Source organism: Mastigoproctus giganteus, chromosome 10 (genome assembly GCF_048544385.1).
Source record: "Mastigoproctus giganteus isolate SK-2022 chromosome 10, ASM4854438v1, whole genome shotgun sequence".
Lineage (NCBI taxonomy): Eukaryota > Metazoa > Arthropoda > Arachnida > Uropygi > Thelyphonidae > Mastigoproctus > Mastigoproctus giganteus.
Window position 1 is genome coordinate 145,404,902 of NC_143584.1, and position 27,460 is coordinate 145,432,361.

Here is a 27,460-nt window from a genome sequence, read left to right on the forward strand (position 1 = left end):
AAGGTTTGCATACTTCCTTTGCTGCCTCTCTTAATACAACTGGATAGATCCACCCTAGGTGCCTTTCTTATGTTTAACTTCAACAATTTCTCCTCCGCTTTCCTCTCAGTTATTACAAAATCATTTAGCTCCCTATTAGAGTTTGATAAATTTCTGGCCTCCACTTCTCAACAGAATTCCTCATGTTTGAATGCAGATACAAAATACTCATTCAGTTTGTCAGCTACCTGAGCAGGCCCATCAACAGTTGAATCATCAATATGAAGTGGACCAATCTGATTCATCCCATTCCTTCTTGAGTTTACATAGGTGATGAAGTCTTTGCTGTTTTTCTTTGAATCCTTTGTCAAATGTTTCTCATAATCTGCCTAACCTCCTTTGTAACTTCATTATAGACTAGCTTATATCTGCCATAGGCTTCTGTGTTATGTGATAATTTATATGCATCCCATGCATTTTTCTTCTCTGTCATCAGTCTCATTAGTACACCTGACATCCATTTAGGCCTAAACTTTTAACATTATTTCTTAGTTAGTATGAAAAGCCTAGTGGCTTCTAAGATTAATTCCGTGAATAGTTCTCATTTGGAATTTGCTGTTGTAACATCATCAGTTGGTCCCACTGTATAATTTAAAAACTGTCTGAAACCATCATAGTTATCTTTATGAAAGCATAAACCCTTCCCTTTACCCCTGTGGTACTTGCATCTTTAAGAAAATCTCACATCAGTATACTGCGGTCACTACCACCAAGTGGTTCTTTTATCTGCAGATTCTTAATGCATGAATAACACTGGTCAACTTGTTTGTTATTTTGTTTGTTATTTGGTTTTTAGGAGCATTAGCAACTAAGGCCATATTACTCCGGGGATATGCGGTGGTCATTCCCTGACCTTTCCGCATCCTCTGTATTTGGTGGTCACGGGCTCGAACCCCAGTCTAATCAAGAAGCGTGTGCTACGCACTGCTGCTCCTGCCCACCTGGCTACGGAGGCGGCTGGTCAACTCGTAAAATGTTATGAAAATGAAAATACCCAACCTTGACTAATTTCATGCTGCTGAACCCGAAAATCACATTAAAATTCATCGATTGGCACTTGTTTTCAAATTACAGTTGGGGTCTCGCATTAGTGAGTTAGTCTACATTATTAACTACAGCTCTCGGCAAAACGCATAGTAAAATTGCAGTTTCAGTACACCACACTCTTATCACGTGATCACCAACTGTTGCCTCGCTCTGCATCACGTGATAAGTTGTTGTCACCTCAAATGCATATTCAACTTTGCTGCAGTAATCCTCGAATACGGCTAGGTATTGGGTGATTTGTTCTCAGTTAACCATTGTTTTTTGTGAGATTCTTACTTTTTTGCACAGTATTTGTGTGGTGTTAGATTAATATGCCCCATAGCTATGTGAATAGTCTGGATGACTTCTGTTACGTATGTGAAGAAGTCATGTTAGCTTCAAGAAAGCGTTCCTTAACTCAAGCTCTAAAAAAGGCCTACTTCTTGTATTCTGGGTGCAAAGTAGGCAACCAGGACAAGAACTGGGCTTCACTCATATGTTGCACTACCTGTTCATCAAAACTCAATGTGTGGGTAAATTGAAAGGGGTGTTTTATGCCTTTCGCAGTGCCCATGGTATTGAGGGAGTCAACAAATCACGTCAGAGTGTTACTTCTGTATGGTGCCTCCTATTAGAAAAGGGATTACAATGAAGAAAAAGACATACCCAAATATACCATATGCAATTCATATTATGCCTCGTGGTGAAGTACTACCTATTCCCAAACACCTGACCTGTTTTTCTGTACACACTGATGAACATCAACTTGCTATACACGAACCTTCTGAATCACATAAGATCACAAAAAGTGAGCTTAATGACCTCATCAAGGATCTCAAACAGTGTTGAATACACGGGATGACCACAGGTGAGTTTCACCCCAGTGGAATAAAATCTCTCCCCCTGGCAAAATTACTATTTTTTAATAGTAATTTTTATTTTAATATTCATTCAAAGACCTCGGATGTTGAAATTTTCTCCCACAATTTGTGTTTAATTTTAATTGAAATTTTCTTCTTAACGCACTCTTCTGGGGCAATATTATCAGTTTACACAATGTTGTAATTATAAAACACGAATTCAATAAATTTATGTCAACGAAAATTCACATCAACTAAGTGTTGTACTCGTTAGGTGGTACACAGCAAAAATAAATCACTAAAATTCAAAAGACACGAAATTTTCAAAATGATTAAATGGGCAATATATCTAGCTGCACAAATTGTAACTAAAACCCACTACTTCAAGTGTCAGTATTTTTTTTTATGGTTTTCATGTTCCCTTTATTTTCACACAAACCAACTCTTAATAGTTTTCACACAAATGGTCTACTTGCAACTAATTCTTTATTTGTATATCGTAAATAAGAGATCGACTGGATTGCAGGCTGTGAATAGGAGACTCAGTGATATTCCTTATTGGTTTCTCAGAATATTGTTTCCTCAGAATATTAAAGAGTGTCCCATGGCTTTCAGGAGAAGGGCTAAATGATGTCTAGGCAGAGAGAGGAGTCTACTGCAGTCACTATTTTAATCGTTGGCAGTTTTGCTTTATGGTGTTCACATTCCATTTATTTATTTTTTTCAGAGCAAGAGTCTACTTGTGACTAATTCTTCCTTTGTCAACCACAAACAGGAGGTTTGGTCACAGCCTATAAACAATACATTTTATAATCTTATTATTATATATGTATCTGTACTGTAATATTGCTAAAATTGCATGAAAATAAGCTTAGAAGGCCCGAATGAGTTATTAGAAAAATTAATAAATTAAGTGAACAGGAACACACACATATGCAGAGAAAAAGCAAAGAAGAATAAGATTATTATAATACTTGCATGCTTGATTATAATTTGTATGATTTTTTTGCAAATTTTAATCGGTGATTTTCATATTATTGAACTGTGATTATTGTCAGTAATGTGGTTTTTGTGAACTGACTATTAGTATTTAGATGTTCTTCCACCTGTTGTTGTAGAAGTTGATAGCTTAAACAGATTCAAGACAAACATTTGGAGCGAGTGGATGGGTGAAATGAGAAGGGTTGGTTTTTGTTTTTTTTTTGTTTTTTTTTGGCTGATCCTATATTAGCTTGCTTTCTTGCATATGCCTTTACTAATGCTAATTAAATAATAATAAAAAATATACACATACATGTACTCCCCAAAGTTTAGATTTTCTCTCCCCCAGTGCAAACGCTCTGGATTCAACACTGATCTAAAACTGCCTAAAAATAAGGCAGAGCTTTTAGCCTTAAGGCTACAACAGTGGAATCTTCTAGATCATTCTGTGATAGTGACAACATTTCCTACTCGAAATAAAGACTATGATAAATTCTACCAAACAGAAGGCGAACTCCTTGTTTGTAAGGATGGTGATGGTCTAATGGCAGCAATGAACATGAGGCACATTCTCAAAGAATGCCGACTATTTACAGTTCTTTTTCTTCTGTTAGCCTTAAGGCTGTGTTATTACACAATGGAAATATGCTGCCTTCAATACCTCTTGTCAATGTCGTCCACAAAAAAAGAAACATATGCAAACATGGAGAACATCCTCTTAAGTGTACACTATCAGAAGTATGAGTGGCAGATATGTGGTGATTTAAAGATAAGGTAATCGTCATTTTATTAGGACTACAAAAGGGTTGCTCCAAGTATTGTTGCTTTCTCAGAGAGTTGTTGTTTGTTTTTGTTATTTGGTTTTTAGGAGCATTAGCAACTAAGGCCATACTGCTCCGGGGATATGTGGTGGTCATTCCCTGACCTTTCCGCATCCTCTGTATTTGATGGTCACAAGCTCGAACCCCGGTCTAATCAAAAAGTATGTGCTACGCACTGCTGCTCCTGCCCATCTGGCTACGGAGGCGCCTTCTCAGAGAGTGGGATATTCATGCCAAGGATATGCGCTATGAGAATGGGAGTTGGCCTCAATGAAAATCATTAACACCTGGAATGAAGAACGTAGCACTTGAATCTCTAGTAGATCCAAATAAACTTTTCCTTCCACAATTCCACATCAAACTGGGGCTCGAAAAATTTTGTGAAGGCTTTGGAAGTGAACAGTCCTGCATTCACATACTTGCAAGAGAAATTCCTAAGACTCAGTACAAAGAAGATTAAGGCAGGTGTTTTCAATGGTCCACAAATAAGGCAAATTTTCAAAGATAAACAGTTCGAATGTGTCCTTAGTGATAGTGAGAAATCAGCATGGAAAGCCTTTTGAAATTTTTCAACTGGTTTTCTAGGAAATATTAAAGCCGGCAACTACAGGCAGCTTGTGGAAGATCTCATTACTTCTTATGAAAAACTGGGGTGCAACATGTTATTGAAGATGCATTTCTTACAGTTGCACCTGGATTTCTTCCCGCCAAAGTGTGGTGCCATCAGCAACGAACATGGCGAGCACTTCCATCAAGACATCACAGCAATGGAACAAAGATACAAAAGCAAATGGAGTGCCATAATGTTGGCCGATTACTGTTGGATAATGGAAAGGGATGCTCCAGAAGCAAAAGGCAAAAAGGTTCAGTGTCCGATACAGGTATGTTCGTAGCTACATCCTACTGCCATATAAATAAAAAAATAACTTGTATAAATATAAAGAACAATTTTTTTTTGAAAACAAGAGACATCTGCCATTTTAAGCACTATTTCCTTTTTTATCACCCCAAAATATATAAAGTAAACTTACTTTCATGCCCATAACAAGTTATGACCCAAAATTTGATGTTCAGTGTAATCACTGTGGATAACATTGATCGGCAAAAAAAAAAATATATATATATATATTTTTTTTTTTTTTTTCGCTCCCTGTTAAAATTCAAGGTGATTCGCATAGATTTAATGTTGCTGTCAAACCCATCAATTTTAAGGGAGAGAAGGTTAAAGTTTAAAAAATTTTCTAGTAAAAAGGATTCCCTATATTTCAAGAAAATATTACATACAGTACTAAATATTAAAAACAATGGGTCAATTAATCTTATTCTATTTACAAAAATGTTTATCTGATAACAAAATACTTTTATAATCGTCCATTGGTGTCTCCCACCATACAAGATTTCAACAGTACTCTGCCAACATATTTGGACTCCATTTTCCTTGGTATCTTCAGCCTTAGCATTAGTTGAGGAATATGATGCAAAAAAGCAAGCTTATAGAGCATCAGCCAATAATAAATAAATAAAAAATAAAAATAAAAAACTCTTCCCATTTCACCCATCCAGTTACTCAAAATGTTTGTCTATTTCAGCATTAAATTTATATAAGCTATCAACTTCCATAACAACAGATGGAAATCTGTTCCAGCAATCAACTACCGAGCTGGCTAAAGACAAACTTCTGCACATCACTTCTACAACTATCTTTCCTCAATTTGAATCTACGCCCCCTCAGGTTCTTAATCTGAGCAAACAGAAGAATGTCATCAGCATTGAGTATGCTCAAACCGTTCAAGGCCTTATACATCTCAATCAGATCACCTCGCAGGTGCTTAGTCTACAGGCACTGTAATTTGCAAAAATTAAGCCTTTCTTCATAAGAGCAACCCTTTGTTCCATTCACTAGTCTTGTTGCCCTATGTACTAGTTCCAGCAGCTCTACATCCTTCTTGAAATGAAGCCTCCAGACCTGTATGCACTACTCAAGGTGTGGCCTGACCATTGCCTTATATAAGGGGATAATCACCTCCTTATCCCTGCTAGAAAAATTCCTGTATATTATTGACAAGACACTATGAGCTACTCTTGCAGACCGTCTGCACTGCTCAGAAAACTTCATATCTGCCTGCACAATTACCCCCAGGTCCTTTTCGTTCTCTACCACTGTCAGTGTAGTATCACACAGTTGGTACGTTTCTATTGGGTTACTGCTACCCATATGCAGTACTTTGCACTTGTCAATATTAAATTTCAGTTGCCACTTCTCAGCCCACTACTTAACTTTTCTAGATCCTGTTGCAGTAGCATACTGTTTTTACTATAATTAACAACCCTGCCAACCTTTGTATCATCTGCAAACTTAGACATTTTCCATTTGAGAAATATTTTGGTGAAAGCTTTCACTCTGTTCATCAGAGACCGCTCCCAAGTTTTCAGGAAAAAAGTCTAAATGGGAATGTAGGAAATAAAAGCTTTAACAACAGATCTTGGTTTTCAGTCATTAACATATGATTTTTGAAAACAGGATGATGAGAAATTTTTAAGCACATATCTGTTGAAATTATTTCAGGGAGAAAACTGATGCAACCAGTGTAATCTAATCAAGAATATTACTCCCTCTGGTTGCCTCTCGAACATGCTGCTGTAGAAAACAATCATCCAATAAATCTACAAAAGTCTTGCTAGTGTGCGAGTGACCAAGACACAAGTTCTAGTCAATATTTGGAAAGTTAAAATCTCCTCCGTGATTTACTTTATTTCTTTGTTGTACTCATCAGTCATTAGTCCCCTATAACATACTCCTACTCTCATTTTTGCTATCCCAATGCTTATGTCATGCCAAACTGACTCAACATTGCATGACTCAGCACTGGCTACCCATGTCAATTGTATGCATTGCTTTAGAGTTTATGAGTTTCCTAACTAACAGCATAACTCCTCCTTCCTTCCTGTACATTTTGTGTTCCCAAATTAAAATTCTGCATTTTTATATCTGTGTGACCACGTCTCTGATATCTCAACAATATCCGCCTTTGATGTCTTGACCAGCACTTCTAATTCATCGAATTTATTTACTATAGTCTTATCTTTGGTGTACATGCAAGTAAACATGTACCAGTAAGTAGGTATACTTACTCTTAGTTACCTGAACACAGCCTGTGTATTTACTTGTTCCATGATGCCTCCCAGCATTTCTAGAAATCCCCAGCACCTTGCTTTCCAAACTGCTGCTCATTTCAATACAAGCAGTGCAAGAATTACTTTTACCTCTGCCTGTGGCTATTGTTACTCTATTAGTCTGTGTATATCCGCAAACTATCAGTTTTCCAACCTACCTAACACTGTCTCAATAGCATCAGCAAATATTCTTGCACCCTTTAACCCTAGGGGCTCCCATCTGGTGAGTATGGGCTTGGCACACCCAGGATCCTCAGCTGGATATCATCATTCTTCTCTTTCTTGGTGATTCCCTTCTACTTCTCTCTCTCTCTCGGGGTAATTCAGATTTTTTTTTTTTTTGGATGGTGCAGTATAGTTACAGTTTTGCACAATATATTTCCCGTTTCACTGATAATAGAGTCACCGACAACAACTAGCTCCTATGGGACCAGCGCATTCTGCTCTGTGGATTGCTGTTATGTTGCCCTGATGATCAAATGCAAGTTCTGCTTGATGGGCCCCAAAATTAAATCGTTCAAAGGCATCCACCCTCGAATGATTTCAGACATCACTCAAACTGTTCTTCAAGCTCTCATAAAGGCCCAAAACAACAATGCTGAGTTTCCGTCCTCACACTTTATATCGAGCACAAAGAAATCCCCCCCCTGGTAATATGACCTGATGTGCGTTACCATGGGCCATGGAGTGTAAGCGATAGTAAAAGTGGTAAAGAATTAAAAAAACATTGAACAATAAGGACTTCCAGTATACATACAGTATCACACTTTAAATTTCAATGTGCTCCATGAAGATTGACTAATCTAGCTCAAAGTTGTATCAGCACTATCTTCTGTTGCAATAATGTCTGAAATATAACTCATCTGAACTGCCTTATGTGTGAAATAAAATTTTTATTTCTGGGTTAGGTAATAGACGAATGTTTTAGAAAATACAATATCCACAGAAAATAAATCAATGCTCAAGCTTAAGTTTCATCTTTGTAATATCATTTCTAAGGGCAACAATTAGAATTAACTTTAAAAATTTTAGAAAAACTAGGTATACAGTGGCAAAAAGATCATATCTTTATTGGGATCACCTTCACTTCTGATCTCTGTTGAGATAAGAACATCACAAATACTTAATCATCTGCATCATTAACAAGACAGGGTTTAATCAAATAGAGAAACAGGGTACTATTTTAATGCAGGTAGTTGAAACAGTTTGAGAAATAACACTCACACTGCATCCTGTTTTTGTGTCTATACTGCCAGGGGACAGTTGCCCCTTATGTGACAGAGCATGGGCAACCTGGTTACCACACCACTTCTTCACCTGATTAATGCACTGGGCCTATGCTGCCTATCAATAGAGGTTTTTATTACCAAATAACAAAAATTTGTTTTCAATCATAAGTTTTTCTTCCATAACACCAGTTGGCTGATCGTTTAGATTTAGCATTAGCAGAGGCATACAATGCAAGAAAACAAGCTTATATAGCATCAGACAAAAAAAAAAAAAAAAACCGCTCCCATTTCACCCCTCCGGTTTGTTCCAAATACTCGTCCAGCTCAGCCTTAACTTTATTTAGACTATCAACTTCCACAACAAAAGATGGAAGTCTGTTCCACCTATCAACTACCCGCTGGCTAAAGGCAAACTTCCACACATCTATCCTACAACTGTCTTTCCTCAATTTGAATTTATGCCCTCTCAGGTGATTATTCTGAGCAATAGGAAGAATCCCATCAGCATTGAGCATGCTCAAACCATTCAAGGCTTTATAAACCTCAATCAGATCACCTTGCAGGTGCCTAGTCTCCAGACACTGGAATCTGCAAAACTCAAGCCTTTCTTCATAAGAGCAACCCTTTGTTCCATTCACTAATCTTGTTGCCCTTCTCTGTACTCGTTCCAACAGCTCTACATCCTTCTTAAAATGAGGCCTCCAGACCTGTATACAGTACTCAAGGTGTGGCCTGACCATTGCCTTATACAAGGAGATAATCACCTCCTTATATCTGCTAGAAAAATTCCTGTATATCATTGACAAAACACCATGAGCTACTCTTGCAGACCGTCTGTACTGTTCAGAAAACTTCATATCCATTCAAACACAAGGTCACTAATTAATGCTACGAGTTGTTGTCTAATGATGGAACCAGTCACAACAGTATCTTTGAGTTTTTAATGAATAACAGACACATCTACTGGGTGAGTTATTAGATTAAAAATAATACTGGTTACTTTAAGTCGACTTGCAGATAATGTATTAAGCTGAAGCCCCAGCTTTCTCAGTCATAGGAGGAACAACACAGTCCCTTTGGCAGTGTAGATAGATAAACAGAATGCAGTGTGAGTGTTATTTCTCAACACTGGGTTTCCTTTTTTCACTGTCAGAATTACTTTTCCTTTGAACAGCTATCAACTCTGTACAAATTTAAAATTCACCCTAGATGGAATATTATTCTGAAATCTGGTGGAGGGTCTTAAAACCACTCTTAAGCTCCTAGACTATTCAAAGGAGGGCAATCTAGTTAATTAATTACCTGTTACTGCCCTTTCTATAGATATTCCCATGAGCACTTCTTCTGAACTAACATATGTAATATCTGTAACTCCATCTCTCTCTCTCTCTCTCTCTCTCTCTCTCTCTCTCTCTCTCTCTCTCTCTCTCTCTCTCTCTCTCTCTCTCTCTCTCTCTCTCTCTCTTTTCCACACAGTCTGAACATATATCTCAACTAGTCAACATCCATTCACTATTAACTCCAAACTCGCAGATCTAACTTTTCCTCTTCCTCGTTTATCCTCTTTACTTCTGTTCTTTGGAAAACTTTTCTTCACATGTATTGCCTAAAAACTGCAATATACAGTAATTGTAATATCTAATCTAATATCAACAAGTATCCTTTGTTTTCTCAGCCTTCTATAAGTTTTTAATATCCTGCATGTTTGAGGTTATCATAAAAAAAAAAAAAAAACCTCAAATCTGTTAGAAAATATATATGCAGGGTGTGATCAAAGAACAAACATCAATAGACATCACTTAAATATATATACTTAGCTGCACAATGCATGAATCACCCTGATTCATGCAGTCAGTCTGAATTAGTGTGTATTGAATAGATAGCATTTTAAAATTAGTAATGTTTCATCACATTTGCATCAAATTTTTTATAGTAAGAAATATGAAACCCAGAAACCCAAAAAATGTTTAAAAAAAGTTTTTGTAGAAGGTGTTATGTATCATTCAAAGACTTCTGAGCAGTTCAAAGTTTAAAGAGGAATGCTTGTCCATCAAAGATGATCCTCACTCTGGCTGTCCTTCAACTTCAAAAGCCAATGATTAAATCATCTGTGTCACGATCTGATCAGGAGTGACAGATGTTTAACTATTTTCAGTTTCCAATGAAACTGGTATTCTTATAAGACATCAATCAACATTAACACAAAATTTGGAAATGGTATGCATTTCAGCCAAGTTTACATCCTCATCAATGACCAGGAAGCATAGCGAGTTCTCGCATGTCAGGATCTTCGTCTATTTGGCTATAGCCCAGAAATAAGGTCTAGTCTCTCAAGGAAGAGAACTTCTTGAAGAAGATGCAAGCCCTCTCAAGGGAGAGGACTTCCACCTTCTTTATAGCAAAAAAGACACATGATAATTTCCATCATATATGAAGACGATGCTTCACATACAATGCACAATCTTGAGAAATAACCAGACAAACTGTTAGAAGCAATAGACAGGGGATATGTGAAGTGCATTGGCTCTTTTGTTTTTTTTACTGATGCCATATATAAACTTGCTTTCTTGCATTATATGAATATAGCACTAGCACATTATGTTTGTACAGATGTATTTTCATAAGCTGATTTGCATGCTGTATGAACTGAAGATCTTGGAATAGTCCATGAGAGAAACTCCACTTTCTCTCCACCTGATATTGGCTATAACTATAGCTCTCACCAAAAAGGCCTATAAGAATTTTCCCACATTCAGACAGCATTCAAATATACACTGTATATCAAGTAAGTAGTATCAAAACCACTATACTTTCAAGGAGAGAAAATATGGAGTTGTAAAAAACTGTTCAATTTTGTAGACATCAATACAGAGAATTTCCCCCCCCCCCACACACACCTATATATACTTGACTCAAATTTGATAGTAAACACTTACCAAGGAAATGCCAAGCAAGAAATCGAAGAGATATCATTCTTTTATTAGGCAACTGGAATAAGTACACTGTGTCAATCACCTGTTCTGGAGGAACCTAAAAAGTACATCATCTATTTAGTTGTTGCAGAAAATTATTTGTGTCCAAACTTGTTCTCACAGTGTTGACATGGCACAGAATTTAAAAATTGACATTACTTTTCAGGTAAGGTAGAAAACCTTACCTGAACTTTCAGGAAAAGTAAGGTAGAAATGTTTATTGATTAATAACAGTACTGGCCAACACGATTTTTACCTCCAATAATACGAGGTGGGGGGGATTCAAAAAAGATTTGTATTTGTAACCAGAAGTAGTTGTGATAGAAGGTTAATGTCATGCTTAATGTCCAAGTTTGCAGACGATACGAAGGTTGGCAGGGTTGTTAATGACAGTACACTGCGGAAACAGGATCTAGAAAAGTTGAGCAGATGGGCTGAGAGGTGGCAAATGAAGTTTAACATTGACAAATGTAAAGTACTACATATGGAAAGCAGTAATCCCAGAGTAACGTATCAACTCTGTGGTAACACACTTGACAGTAGTAGAGAATGAAAAGAACCTGGGGGTAATTGTGCAGGCAGATATGAAGTTTTCTGAGCAGTGATGTGTCTTGTCAATGATATACAGGAATTTTTCTAGCAGGGATAAGGAGGTGATTATCCCCTTGTATAATAAGGCAATGGTCAGGCCACACCTTGAGTACTGTATAAAGGTCTGGAGGCTTCATTTAAAGAAGGATGTAGAGCTGTTGGAATGAGTACAGAGAAGGGCAAGAAGATTAGTGAATGGAACAAAGAGTTGCTCTTACAAAGAAAGGCTTAAGTTTTGAAAATTACAGTGTCTGGAGACTAGGCACCTGTGAGTTGATCTGATTGAGGTGTATAAAGCCTTGAACAGTTTGAACATGCTCAATGCTGATGAGATTCTTCCACTTGCTCAGAATAATCACCTGAGAGGGCATAAATTCAAATTGAGGAAAGGCGGTTGTAGGACAGATGTGCGGAAGTTTGCCTTTAGCCAGTGGGTTTTTTTGTTTTTGTTATTTGGTTTTTAGGAGCATTAGCAACTAAGGCCATATTGTTCCGGGGATATGTGATGGTCATTCCCTGACCTTTCCACATCCTCCATATTTGGTGGTCGTGGGCTCGAACCCCAGTCTAATCAAGAAGCATGTGCTACACACTGCTGCTCCTGCCCACCTGGCTACGGAGGCACCAGCCAGCGGGTGGTTGATTGTTGGAACAAACTTCCATCTGTTGTAGAAGTTGATAGCTTAAACAGATTCAAGGCAGAACTTGACAAACATTTGGAGTGAGTGGATGGGTGAAATAAGGGTGTTTTTTTTTTTTTTTTTTTTTTTGGCTGATGCTATATAAGTTTGCTTTCTTGCATCATGTGCTAATACTAAAAAGGTTGAAACAAACACCCACTTTTTCAACATATTCACCAGACAAAATGACACATTTTTGTCACCTCTCAACACACTTCTACAGGCTAGTTTCGTAAAAGTGCTCTGACTGTCCTTGAAACCATGACTCAGCACCAGAAATCTCCTCACCATCAGCAACAAAGTGTTTTCCACAAAGAAAGGACTCGGGGCAGGAAAGAGGAAGAAATCCAAGGATACAACAATATTTCAAACCCACATTTGTGGGCACACCTCACTGCAGCATGCAAGGAATGTGCAGGGCATATCACAGAGCAAGCACACGCACACACACCTTTTGACAGCTTTCCCCATCTTTTTTCTTTTATAGCAGCATGTAGTTTTATGAGGAGGTTGTAATAATACTTCACCATCATAATACAGCCCTTTTAGGCTGTATGCTGATGGTGAAGAAAGGTAATCTGTTAGTATTCCACCATGCTGATCTCAAAAACTGACAGCATCACCTTGCCAGTACTTGATTACACCTTTGTCATTTTTGGGGGTTGGTGATTCTGCATGCTTCCACTGTTTTGACATTTGTTTAGTTTCAGGATCATAGTGACACAGCCAAGTTTCAGCCTTGGTGACTAACCAAGAAAAGAACTCTTGCTTTTCCTGGCACATCAACAACGTTTCATGTGCACATTGTGCCCTTTCGTTCTTTCCTGGTAAGGAGCCAGAAGTCTGGAAACCATCTAGCAGACACTTTACTCATATGCGACTGTTGATGGATAATGTTCTCCACAGACCTTACACTAATTTGGAGCTCAGCGGTCAGTTCTTTGACACTAATACGGTAATCTTCCAGGATTAATGCCTCCATTTTAGCAACACTCTCTTCGATTACAACAGTTGCTGGGTGTTCTAGGATATTAGCATTAGTAGTGGCATATGATGTAAGAAAGCAAGCTTATACAGCATCAGCAAAAAGAAAAAAAAAGAAAAAAAAAAAAAAGAAAAAAATGTTCTTCATTCAACACTAAAGAAGAAAAAAAAAAAAAAAAAAAGAGAACTGCCAGATCGAAACCTAAATTTGTATGGTTGTTAAAGAGATTTCAAGGTATCATATTTCTTTCACAACTACTTCTGGGTGAATACAAATCTTTTTTGAACCCCTCCCCCCATATATCAGCTGTTTGCAGTCAATTTCTAGCAGATTTCAAAAAATAATTCTTAAAATTTCATATTACAATTCCTACATATACAAGTTTTTTTTTTTTTTTTTTGTTTACCCATAATACATATATCTGAATACAGTTTAGGGAATTAGATATGACACTAATCTATTGTATTACCTGCAAATAATAATGTTTGCATGTGTTATGATAGATGGTTATAATGTTGGGGAGAGTTAACAAATTCAAACTTGTCTGTCTGCCTCCCACCTCTTTCTCTCTTTCAATAACAGAAAGCCAATTGTAGTGTGAGTATGGGGGCAGTTTATCTGTACATTTGCTCCATACTGTTTTTTTTCTTCAGATTTTGATTAGCATTGTATTGTTAAAATGTTTAAGCAGAAGCAAGGGAACTGTTTGAATTACACTGACAGCAAAAACTCAGAGGAAGAAATCTAAACTATTACTAAACATGCATATTCTTTGTATTTCGGCTGCAAAGATTAGTGATGAGGACAAAAATTTGGCTCCACATATGTACCGTATTACCTGCACCACAAATCTGTGGATATGGCTAACCGGGAAAATTAAAAATATGCTTTACTCTTCCTGTGGTATGGCAAGAACTGCACAACCACACTGATGATTGCTATTTCTGCATGAGAAGAAATTAGCATGTCCAGAAAAAACAACAGAGCATAAAATATTCTAACATATAATCTGCAATAAGGCCTGTTCGACAAAATAAAGACCTGCCAATACAAAATACCCCCAAAGTCACAGGGAAAAAAAGAAGCAGCGATGAATATAGCAAGTATTCTTGTGTTGCAGACATTGCTGAGCCATCTAATTGAACAAATTTGGGTTACCAACTAGAAAATTATAATGTGCTACACTTAATTAAGCAAAACAAGTTGAATGACTTAGTTTGTGATTTAAACTTATCTAAAGAGCAAGCAGAACTCCTTGATTCTAGATTACACTGGAAGCTAACTTGAAGTAGGAACTAAAATTACAGTATATCAAAAATGTCACAAATTGTACATAAGACCTGTACATTGAACATAAATCTTAATGAATGGCATATATTTATCAATGCCTCAAAATTAAGTTTAAAAGCCGTTTGGCTACACAATAAAAATTATTTCCCATCAGTTCCTCTGCTTCACTGTTTGCTTGAAACAAACATAGGTGGAACCAAAAAGGTTCATCTTCCACTTTTTTAATATAAATCTTGAATTCATGAAGAATTTTATTAAGGCTCTAAATAAAGAAGGAAGTAGATTCTGCTACCTAAGGGAAATATTTCCCATTTTAACAGAGGCAAAACTGAATGGAGGAATTTTCACTGGGTCTCAAATAAACTCTTCAGAGATGATATATTTGCAACAAAGTTACAGGATACTGAATTAGCTTGATGATCATTTAAAACATTGTGCATGTATGAAGGAAAGAAGATGATTATAAATCTCTGGTGTAAACTTTACTGCAATGTTATAAAGATATGAGCTGCCAAATGTCTTTGAAAATTTATTTTCTTTATTCCCATCTCAGTTTATTTCAGAAAATTTAAAAATGACAAGCAAGGGGAATGCTTTCATCAGGACATATCCACAATGGAAAATTACTGTTGGTTTCTTAAGAGGGAAAGCAAAATGGACTGTAAGAAAAACTCTTAAGTGGCAAACAAGTTTAATGAAATAGAATGTATGTAGTACATGTTTTAATGAAAATATTTTAAAATGAATAAGACTTATTTTTAAGATAGTATATGTATTATTGTGTGATATTTGAAATTGGTCGATCATTAAGTTTCTAAAATTTCAGTATATCTTTCAATGGAGATGTGCAAAGACATAATTTTGTTTATTTTAGAATCATCAGATTAATTTCCTTTAGAATCTACATTTGCCTCCAAAGGTACAAACAAAAATTTTTTTTTTTTTTGTTGTTGTTGGGCAGTGTAATTAACAAATTAAATAATCAAATCAAGTCATTAAATTTCACAAAATTTTGTTTAACATAAATGACATAGAGCTAATAAAATTAATAAAGTCCAGTAAAAGTTCTCATTTATCTAATTCTAGAACTGATTTCTTTTCAAATGGAACAGCTGGGGAATTAATAAGTACAATGTTCAAAGTAGTAATCATAGAAGTTACTCATCTTTTTATACCTTTAAAGTAGTATTGTTCCAGTTGACTAAAGTGGATAATTAGTAAACTGATGGAGTTAGTTTTGGTTTCGTCTGATATTGCTGTTTAATGACACAAGGACTGCTAGGTCTTTGGTGGTGCAGGGATGATTTGGTGAGAGGTACATAGATAGTTAAAGAAAGAAAGAAAATCCAAGCACTATACAGACAGAAATTGCTTCAATTAAGGTTTTAAGAAAGGTATATCTGGATGGTATTCTTTGTGTCTATTAGTACTGTGACACCTCTTTCAGTGGAGGAAGTTAAATTTGTCTTTTTGACACAACATATGATTTTTAATCTTTTGAGTAACCTGTGGTGTTAAATTAGCCTCTTGCAAGCAATATAACCCAGATGACTGCTGGGTTATATCGGAACATTAAATCATAGACAGCATTGATATTTCTGTGTAAACCTCTGCAGTCTCATTGAAGGACATGCTTCATTATTTGTTTTTTACAAGCTCTTTGCTTATGCCAATCATTTTTACTTTTTTATTTCTTTGGAAAAAAGGGGCATCCAGAGGCCTGCCCTTCTTCTATGCTTGAAGCAAGAGAGCATCGCATCTCCATATCATCTTCTGCATGAAGATCAAGTACTGTTTCAGCTTGGTCAATCACATCTTTGGTGTAAATACTGTTCTGATTTGTTTGTAACTATGGAACAGCATCTAGCCTTTGCGATTTCTTTGTCATTTGTCCATGTAAAATGGCTTTTGGTGGAATTTTGATTGGGGTGTTATTTATTTATTTTTTTTAATCTGTTACACATGGTCTTGAAGAAGGAAGTTTGAAAGCACAGATCTTGCACATTCTGCAATTGATTTGTAAGTTGAAACTGACACCTCTGTGTGAAACTGACCCTTTGTGTGGCTACAGTTGCTAATTCTAGTGATTTTGAGTGGTGGATGCATATGTATGTCTTGGAAAAGTTAATTTTACTTGTTTTCTTCCTTCTTCATAGATTGCATTAGCATTAGTAGAGGCATATGATGCAAGAAAGAAAGCTTATGCAGCACCAGTCGAAAAAAAAAAACAAAAAAACATGCTCCCATTTCACCCCTCCGTTCGTTCCAAGTACCTGTCCGGCTCAGACTTAAATTTATTTAGGCTATCAACTTCCAACAACAAAGGACAGAAGTCTGTCCCACAAACCAACCACCCGCTGGCTAAAGGTAAACTTCCGCACATCTATCCTACATCTGTCTTTCCTCAATTTGAATTTATGCACTCTCAAATGATTATTTTGAGCAAGAGGAAAAATTCCATCAGCACTGAGCATGCTCAAACCATTCAAAGCTTTATATACCTTAATCAGATCACCTTGCAGATGTCTAGTCTCCAGACACTGTAATTTGTAAAATTTAAGCCTTTCTTTGTAAGAGCAACCCTCTGTTCCATTCACTAATCTTGTTGCCCTTCTCTGTATGTTCCAACAGCTCTACATCCTTCTTAAAATGAGGCCGCCAGACCTGTATACGTATACAGTACTCAAGGTGTGGCCAGACCATTGCCTTATATAAGGGGATAATCACCTCCTTATCCCTGCTAGAAAAATTCCTGTATATCATTAACAAGACACTATAAGCTACTCTTGCAGACCGTCTGCACTGCTCAGAAAACTTCATATCTGCCTGCACAATTACCCCCAGGTCCTTTTCATTCTCTACCACTGTCAGTGTAGTACCACAGAGTTGATACGTCACTCTGGGGTTGCTGCTTCCCATATGTAGTACTTTACATTTGTCAATGTTAAACTTCATTTGCCACCTCTCGGCCCATCTGGTCAACTTTTCTAGATCCTGTTGCAGCAGCATAGCGTCAGTAGTGTCCTTACTTGCCATCCTTCGTATTGTCTGCAAACTTGGACATTAAGCTTGATATACCATCATCAATATCATTTATAAATACAGAAAACAACAATGGACCCAATACTGAACCCTGAGGGACTCCACTAATACCATTAGTCCACGATGAGAAGTGTCCATTAATTACCACTCTCTGTCTTCTCCCGCTCCACCATCTCTTTATCCATAGCAGCAATTTGCCTCCAAAGCTACACTGCCCCAATTTGTGCAGCAGTCTACCATGTGCAACAGTATCAAAAGCCTTTCTAAGATCCAAATATATGATATCAAAGTTATTCCTTGCATCCAGTTCCTTTGTGACCACATCATAATATCCAATCAAATTGGTCAGGCAAGACTTTCCCTTAACAAAACCATGCTGTGTCCAAGCTATAACTGAAGTCTTGTCTAGATTATCCTGCAGTGCTTCTTTAACCAGTGCCTCCATTAATTTTCCTGGAACAGAAGTTAAACTAACAGGTCTATAATTACTTGTGTTGCCCTTTGATCCTCCTTTGTGAATTGGGGTCACATTTGCACATCTCCAGTCCATGGGTACCTCCCCTGAATTTAAAGAAGCTCTCATAATTATGGCTAAGGGTTTGCTTGTTTGTTTTGTTATTTGATTTTTAGGAGCATTAGCAACTAAGGCCATATTGCTCTGGGATATGGGATGGTCATTCCCTGACCTTTCCGCATTTGGTGGTGACGGGCTCGAACCTCGGTCTAATCAAGAAGCATGTGCTACGCACTGCTGCTCCTTCCCACCTGGGGTGCATTATGGCCACAGAAGCCGACGCGCCAACAACTACCTTCCCACCTGGCTACGGAAGTGCCTCACTTCCTTTGCTGCCTCCTTTAATATAACAGGATAGATTCCATCCACCCCAGTTGCCTTTCTTGTGTTTATCTTCAACAATTTCTCCTCCACTTTTCTCTCAGTTATTACAAAATCATCCAGCTCACTGCCAGAGTTTAACTCACCTCTAGCATTCCCCTCTTTGAATAACTCATCATGGGTGAATGTAGATGCAAAATACTCATTTAGTTTGTTAGCCACCTGAGCAGGATCATCAACATTTGAACCATCAATATCCAGGGGACCAATCTGATTCATCCCTTTCCTTCTAGAGTTTACATAGGTAAAGAACTCTTTGTTGTTTTTCCTTGCATCCCTTGCCAAGGATTTCTCATAATCTGCCTTTGCCTGCCTAATCTCCTTTGTGACTTGGTTGCTTATATCTATCATAGGCTTCCATGTCACCCATTAATGTATATATGTATCCCATGCATTTTTCTTCTCCGCCACATGTCTCATTAGTTCATCTGACATCCATTTAGCCCTAAACCTTGAACAATATTTCTTAGTTGGTATGTAAAGCTTAGTAGCTTCCAAGATAAATTCTTTGAATGCTTCCCATTTTGAATTTGCTGTTGGTAACATCATCAGTTGGTCCCACCATATAGAATTTAAATACTGTCTCAGACCACCATAGTCACCTTTACGAAAGCAAAAACCCTTCCCTTTACCCCTGATTGTAGTTACCTCTTTGAGTATATCCCACTTTAGCACACTGTGATCACTGCCACCTAGTGGTGGTTCCTTTATCTGCAGATTCTTAATGCATGAAGAATCACTACTGATAATCAGATCAAGAGTATTACTCCCTCTAGTTTCCTCCCGAACATGCTGATGTAGAAAACAATCATCCAATAAATCCAGAAAAGCCTTGCAAGTGTGCGAGTGACCAACCAATAAATTCCAGTCAATATCTGGGAAATTAAAATCCCCCCTTATAAGTCTCTCCAATTTACTGGGTTTTTTTTTTTTTTTTTGATTTGGTAGTTGTTGGCGCATCGGCTTCTGTGGCCATATTGCACCTCCCAAGGTTTTTGCAGTACTTTGATCCAAGCCCGAGGCGGGAATCGAACCCACGACCTTTGGGTTGCCGGGCAGGTACTTTACCCACTCGGCTAGCCCGGTCGGCCCAATTTACTGGCCGACTCTTATTTCCCTGTACAGTTCCTTATTATACTCATCAGAGTAATTAGGCCTATAACACACTCCTACTCTGAATTTCAATCTCCCAATGCTTATGTCACACCAAACTGACTCGACACTTCACTGTCCAGCGATGTCGACTGGCCTCACTTCCTTGCATTTTATGTGTTTCTTAACTAACAGTATAACCCCCCTCCCTTCCTATCTTGTCTATCGTTCCTGTACAGATTGTACTCCCCAAATTCCAGTTCTGCATTCCTAAATCTGTGTGACACCACATCTCTGATATCCCAACAATATCTCAAATTTATCAAATTTATTTACCAAACTCCTAGCATTGGTGTACACGCAAGTATACATGCACCTATTCCTATTCTTAGCTACCCTAACACAACCTGTGTGTTTACTTGTACTGCAATGACTCCCAGCAGTCTCTGAAATACCCTGCATCTTGTTTTCCAGGCTGCTGCTCATTCCATTAGAAGCAGTGCAAGAATCACTTTCACCTCTGCCAGTGGTTACTGTTAATCTATTAGTCCTTGTATCCCCACAAGCTAGCAGTTTTCCGACCCACCTAATACTGCCTCTATAGCATCAGCAAATATTCTTGCACCCTTTCTATTTAAGTGTATCCCATCCCTGTAGAAGCAATCTCTCCTGTTTAGATCAAGTACAGACCAGGCTGAAAAAAATTTTACCCCTTGAGCCTTGCACAATCTTTCCAGGGCCAAATTGATCGACAAGGCTCTCATCAAATACTCCCTCCTGTCGTATCCTCGCAGAATTGCAGGCACTTTAAAATTCAACCCTAATTCATGGCTTTTTTTTCAACAGTGATCTGTTGAATTGAGAATAAACAGTGACCTGTTTATTCTCAATCTTATATATTTTTAATTTTTTTTCCCTAGTTTCCAAAGATCACATACTTTTGAGAATGCAGGATGCTCTCCCATGCAATTAGGACATGGAGATGGAGCAGTACATTCAGTTTTTCCATGATTTTTAGATCTGCAATTTGCACAGTAGTATCACTCTGGAAAACTGCCTTGGAGTGTCCAAACTTCACTTCTGACATTTGTAACATTGTAAAGTGTTTAAGGATTTATGGTCGAACTTGGAAATTTAAGTATCCTGCTTTAATTGAGATTGGCAAATTTGGTGAATTAAAATTCAAAATGATGTTGTAAGTTGGCATTATCTTACCATCTTTTTTGGATTGTTATCCATTTTGCTTATGTCACCTTCTGGTCTTGTTACTCTTGGATTATTTCCCCTTCTGAACAGTTTAATAGGTCCCATTCACATAAAACTTCCTTGGAGGAGTTTAGCATGCATGGGGAGATATTTGAACTGATATTCCACTTAATGACGTAAGCTTTAATAAGTATTCTGAATGTTTGGGTTAATTCATCTTTAGAAGTAGATCACCTGACCGGAGCATGGTCTGACAGATCCCAATTTTTTTAAATTGTTTTTTATTTCTGAAAAATTTTTAAAATTTTTTTAAATTCTGTTTGTATGCCAAAACTAGACTGTTTACTAATGTTTGCTGTATTTACTGAATATAATATTCTTATTTTTAAATGAAAAATTTTAATTTAAAATGTGTTTTTTCTGTACCTGTTATTTCCAATGAAAGAAAACTTTTATTACTTTTAAAACTTTTATAAAAGGAAAAAAACATGAAATAGACACTTCCATTTTCATGTTTATAAAGCTGTTAGGTGATAAAAAATTCAAACTTAAGCAGGAACACAATACACTTTGTCAAATAAATAAATAAATAGATCAATAATACTTCACATAAGAAACCATTTTATATAATCATCTAACATAAAGAATACCTAATTTCTGTAGCATAATGACAACCATCCAGCAAGGTGAATATTTGTTTATGTTACAACAAAGGCAAACGTAGTACACTCATAATGATGCCTCATCTATCAGCAAGTTTCACATAATTACTTTGCATAAACAATTTGTGACTATCAAGAATTACTCAAGTAAGAATGTGTGGGGGGGGGAGAGAGAGAGAGAGAGAGAGAGAGAGAGAGAGAGAGAGAAGAGAGAGAGAGAGAGAGAGAGAGAGAGAGAGAGAGAGAGAGCAAAATAGATATTTCACTGACTCAGTGGACCAGATGCCACTGCTACACAGCTAAAAGCATCAGAATAACAAAAAAATTAGCTTTGTTTAAACTAAATGGCCCATAAATGTTACACTTTATTAAGCTCACAGGTATAATAATTATTTGAAATGGAATGTAACTTATAAAAAATAAATTTGAATAATAAAATGGGTTCTCACCACAAGATTGATTACTCTAAAATCATTTTTCAGCCCATGTCCTATAAATTTCACTCCATTATCAATGAGAAATCGCAACTTTTGGTACGTAGCTTTTAATGTAGTGAGGTGTTTGGATGAAATAGTGGCATCTAAATCACCTGGTTGTATGCCAGAAAACTTAGTAAGATAGTCAACCACCTACAACAAACAAATAGATCACTTTTTTACATATATTCAGTATTTAAAATAGACACTATCCAATGCATGCAAAAATATAAAATACAAATAAAGATATTAGTTCCAAAAACTTCCAGGGGCAGTTGTGCCATAATGCAAATCTAGCCTCATCATGTGACCATACCCAATGCTTCTGAGAGGATTTAAAAACAGAGTCAGACAGTGCAGTCAACAGATCTCAAATGGGACCTCAAAAGAAGGAATCATGCTTTACCAAAACAACAGCAACTCTATGACTAAACTTAAGGAATATTTTAGCAAATGGATCACTTATCTATAGCTCAATGCAGTGAGCACACCAGTCATACTGGCTGTTGAAGAGATTGCTGTTGCCAATGGTGCAGCAAAATCAATATTCGTCTATTAGATCCAAGTGCCAATGGACAAGTCCATTAGCTATCTCATTAGTAGTATCATGACAGCTTAACATTCGATGGTTAACTATTCGTAAAGTTTTTCAATCCATCATTCCTATGCTTACCACAGATGCTAATCTTATATCAATGATATAAGATTAGCATCTGTGGAAAGGCACAGGAATTTGCATTAGTCTTTGGGCAGGCACTTTGGTTAATGTCATCAACCAATAACAGAAATGTATTTGTGAATTTTGTGCAAATATAAAAAAAAAAATGTGAATTTTTTTTTGAAGATCCATGTGATACAAAAGCTAACACAAACTGATCCATAAAAACAGTGCACTATGGTTTCTGGCATGTGATGCAATGAGGTTCATTTCCAGTTTAAGTGGCAGGGTGAATATCCATAATTGTTGGGTGTAGGGATCATCACCTCTAGGTGTTGTCAATGAAGTGCCTTTCTATTGGCCATGTGTTACTGTTTGGTATGAATTTATAATGGATTTCACAACTGGACTATGTTATTTCAAGGGCTCTGAACACATAATATAGAGATGTCTTAGTATTAGCCATATGTTGCATGGAAACCTGAAGCTTTTGCTGCACCAGCCAAAAAATAAATAAATAATAATGTACTAACTGTAAGTTTAAGGAATCCTTATGTCCTGTATTATAACGACTAAGTATATTAAAGTAGCACCGCTTAATTTTCAGCACTCACCTCTTGACGAATCCGCTTGGATGTGATGGGTTTTTTAGGAGCATTAGCAACTAAGGCCATATTGCTCCGGGGATATGCGGTGGTGCCCTGACCTTTCCGCATCCTCCGTATTTGGTGGTCATGGGTTCAAACTCCGGTCTAATCAAGAAGTGTGTGCTACGCACTGCTGCTCCTGCCCACCTGGCTATGGAGGCACCTAGATGTGATGAGATTATAGAAGACACATAGTTAATAAGAATGAAAGATTGTATTAAATTACTTGTACTGAATCATTACTGAAGTTGTGGTTCAATTTAAATTTAAAAAATTAAACATGAAATTAATTTAAACCCATTAAAATATGCGCGTAAGAAAGGGAATGTACATTCCATTCCATGGTTGTAAATTAAAATCGTAAAGGTGAGGATAACCTTGAATAGATTAATTTTTAATGAAAAGCCAATAGTTGTGCATGAGCAACTTTCAATATTTGTCTTCAGTTAGCTTCGTGAGAAGAGGAACGTGAACGTTATTAAAAGAAGAACTATTACCCGAGATGCAAATCAGAGCACATGGGAACTTTATTTGTGCCAAGTTCTAAATATGGGGGAGGTTGATTGGGAGTTTTGTGTTTAACACGTTCAATGACATGTGTGGACAAAACCATTCAATAAACTAAAGCTTCATTTTGGAGAATTTTATAATTAGATTCCAATTTAATTACAGTAATAGCTGAATCAATCAGTGGATTATGATTGTGGGAATGGACTTGTTGTGTTAACTCCATACTAGATAAGTTAAGACTTAAAACTTCATTTTCAGGACAAAATTTATGAATGTGGGTCTATGGGTCTAGGTATATCAGCCCTGTTGTCAGAAATTTATTTGGCATCCATCGAACAAAAAGTGCTTCAACCATTTCCCTCTAATCTTAGACTTTACATGAGATATGTGGATGACATTCTTCTAATTGTTAACAAGGAAACTATTGATGTATTGCTTAACACATTCAACACGATACACAAGAGATTAAAGTTTACCCTCGAAATGGAAATAGGTAATTCAATCAATTTCTTAAACCTTACCATCTATAAAATGGGCACAAGATTAGGTTACCAGGATTTACAGGAAAAAAACACACATGGGTAAATTTCTACATTTTCATTCATATCATCCTCTATACATTAACGAAGCAGTTCTTTTTACACTACACAGGATTATAGTAATATTATATATCTAATTCGATGCCAAATTGACTGTAATGCCTGTTTATTGGGAGTACTACAACTAAATTTGGCACTTCCAAAATCTCTAATACATGCGTATATTATCATTTTAATAGTTTTAAGTCTAACCTATCTAGTATGGAGTTAACGCAACATGTCCATTCCCATAATCATAATTCACTGATCGATTCAGCTATTACCATAATTAAATTGGAATCTAATTATAAAATTCTCCAAAATGAAGCTTTAGTTATTGAATGGTTTCATCGACACACGTCATTGAATGTATTAAACACAAAACTCCCAATCAACCTCTCCCCTATTTGGGACTTGGCACAAGTAAAGTTTCCATATGCATCTCGGGTAATAGCTCTTCTTATTAATAACGTTCGTGTTCCTCTTCTCACAACACTAACTGAAAACGAATATCGAAAGTTGCTTGTGCACAACTATTGGCTTTTCATTAATAATTAATATATTCAAGGATATCCCCACCTTTACAATTTTAATTGACAACCATGGAATGGAATGTACATTCTCTATCTTAAGCGCATATTTTAATGGGTTTAAATTAATTTCATGTTTAATTTTTTAAATTTAAATTGAACCATGACTTCAGTAATGATTTAGTACAAATAAGTCTCTCATTCTTATTAACTATGTGTCTTCTATAATCTCATCACATCCAAGCAGGCCGACCGGGCTAGCCAGGGGGTAAAGTGCCTGCCTGGAACCCAAAGGTTGCAGGTTTGAATCCTGCCTCGGGCTTGGATCAGAGTAAAATGCAAAAACTTTGGGAGGTGCATTATGGCCACAGAAGCCAATGCACCTACAACAAAAAAAAATAAATAAAATAAACATCCAAGCGGATTCGTCAAGAGGTGAGTGCAGAAATTAAGCGGTGCTACTTTAATATACTTAATAATAATGTACTGTAAAATAATAAAATAACCTACCTTGTATTTGACCTTCTTCTAATGTAAGCACCTGTCCAGCTACTCTTTTATATCTCCCCAAGTTGGCAGCCTCAACCACCTTATTTCAACCATTTGTCCCTTCAAATTATTCCAGTAATCAACAACACATGACTAAAAGAAAGCTCCTTGCAATCCAGCCTAAACTTCTTCCCCTCTAATTGAATTTATGGTTTCCTAGTTCTGGAATCATAACAGTGAAATTTCACCTTTTTACTGTCTCCTCTCACAGGCTTATACACTTCAGTTAGATCTCCTAACTAGGTGCCTAGTTACCAAGCTCCATAGCCCACATATTCAAGGTCTTTCCTCATATGATTATCTTTTTGCTGATTTCACCAAGGTGCACTGCACATCTCTGGACACATACAAAAAGTCAATGCCTTTTTATACTACTTTTATATATTTAAAAATATATATGCAACATTTTTTTGAAATGTTTTGCACAACACTGTGTTCTATTATTATTAATGTAATAAATAAATAATTATTTTTTTGTGTAGAACAATAAATAAATTATTGTGTTTTTTATTTTATTATTTTTTTTGAGCCTAGAAAATAATATAAAAGTAGTATTTTTTAGGCTCAAAAACTCATTTTTTTATGCCTATTAATTTTTTTTTAAAGTACAGTCACAGCACTTGAACACAGCATTCCACATGCAGTCATACAATTGCCTTATACAGCAGGATTATAACATAATGACCTCCTTAATCCTAAAAACAAATTTTCACTAAATTATAAATCAGACACCATGGAAATTCCTTTCCATCTGTTAATTCAGCCCCATGAAGTGTATAAGATATTTTTTGCAGTTGCTGTTCCCCAAGTGCAAGATCTTGCATTCCGATGCATTAAAACATAGCCGCCACTTTTCTGAACTTCTCTGAAATCTACCAAGTCATCCTGAAGAATCAGTGACCATTAATTACTCTACTGGTTTTGACATCATCTGCAAATTGTGACGTTGCATCCTGTTATCGATATCATTTAAGAAAGTCAAGAAAACAAGTCCAGTACTAATTCTTTAGGAGCCTCACTTCTTACATTAGCCCAATTTGAAGAGTAACCATAATTTAACCCCTCTGTCGCCTACCCTGCAGTCACTGTGTGATCAACATACAGTAACCTTCCATGCCAGACTGAGTCACATGCTTTGCTGAAATCCAAGTAAACAATGTCGAAATTATTTCCTAAATCCAACTTATGAGTGACTTTGCATCCTGTTATCAATATCATTTAAGAAAGTCAAGAAAACAAGTCCAGTACTAATCTAACCAGATTGGTTAGATTAGTACTGGACTAATCTAACCAGGTTGGTTGAGCATGATATTCCCATTACAAATTCTGAAAGAAACAAACCATGCTTTGTTTCCTTCAGAATTCAGTTTCTATCTAAATGATCCTGTAACATTCTTGATCACTGCTCCATGATTTTCCTGAACTGCTGTTAAACTGACTAGGCAGTAGTAGATGTGCACATCACTCTTTGAATGACCTTTATGTATCAGCACTTCTCCAATCCAAGGTAATTTCTCCTCAGTCCAATGATACACTCATAATTAAACTTAATGGTTCCATGCACTCCCTTGTCATCTTCCTCAAAATTACCAAGTATATGCTATGAACTCCAGGACTTACTCACCTTTAGTTTTTCTAATAAATAATTAGGGCTTACTCTTAAATACTCTTAATAATTAGGACTTAATCTTAATTACTGAATCAGAACTTACTCACCAAAAGTTTTTCTAATAAATAATTTTCTGAAATTATTTATTAGATAATTTCAGAAATTTCTGAAATTATAAATATCAATAATTTTATGCTTCCCAGCTTCACTCAGTGCCTTCTCCTCCCTGTGAAGGGTATTTCATGTGTAAATATATATGCAAACTAACAGGAGATAAAATAAGGTAAGAAATTAGGGTAGAAATAGGCACTTCTGCCCTCATATAAACCAAAAGCCCAAAGTGTGGAAAGTATTAGCT

The 27,460-nt window shown here is 36.6% G+C and overlaps 1 protein-coding gene across 1 annotated transcript in view; it reads right to left on the reverse strand.

Annotated features, from left to right (window-relative positions):
* The window catches only part of PAN2 (PAN2-PAN3 deadenylation complex catalytic subunit PAN2), a 588,859-nt gene that overhangs the window by 31,338 nt on the left and 530,061 nt on the right, over positions 1 to 27,460 (reverse strand). The window contains exons 25-26 of the mRNA XM_090383685.1: positions 21,995 to 22,174; positions 11,067 to 11,160 (exon numbers count right to left, since the gene is read on the reverse strand). Coding sequence (XP_090239811.1) covers positions 11,067 to 11,160; positions 21,995 to 22,174 — 274 coding nt within the window. The remainder of the gene's footprint in view (positions 1 to 11,066; positions 11,161 to 21,994; positions 22,175 to 27,460) is intronic.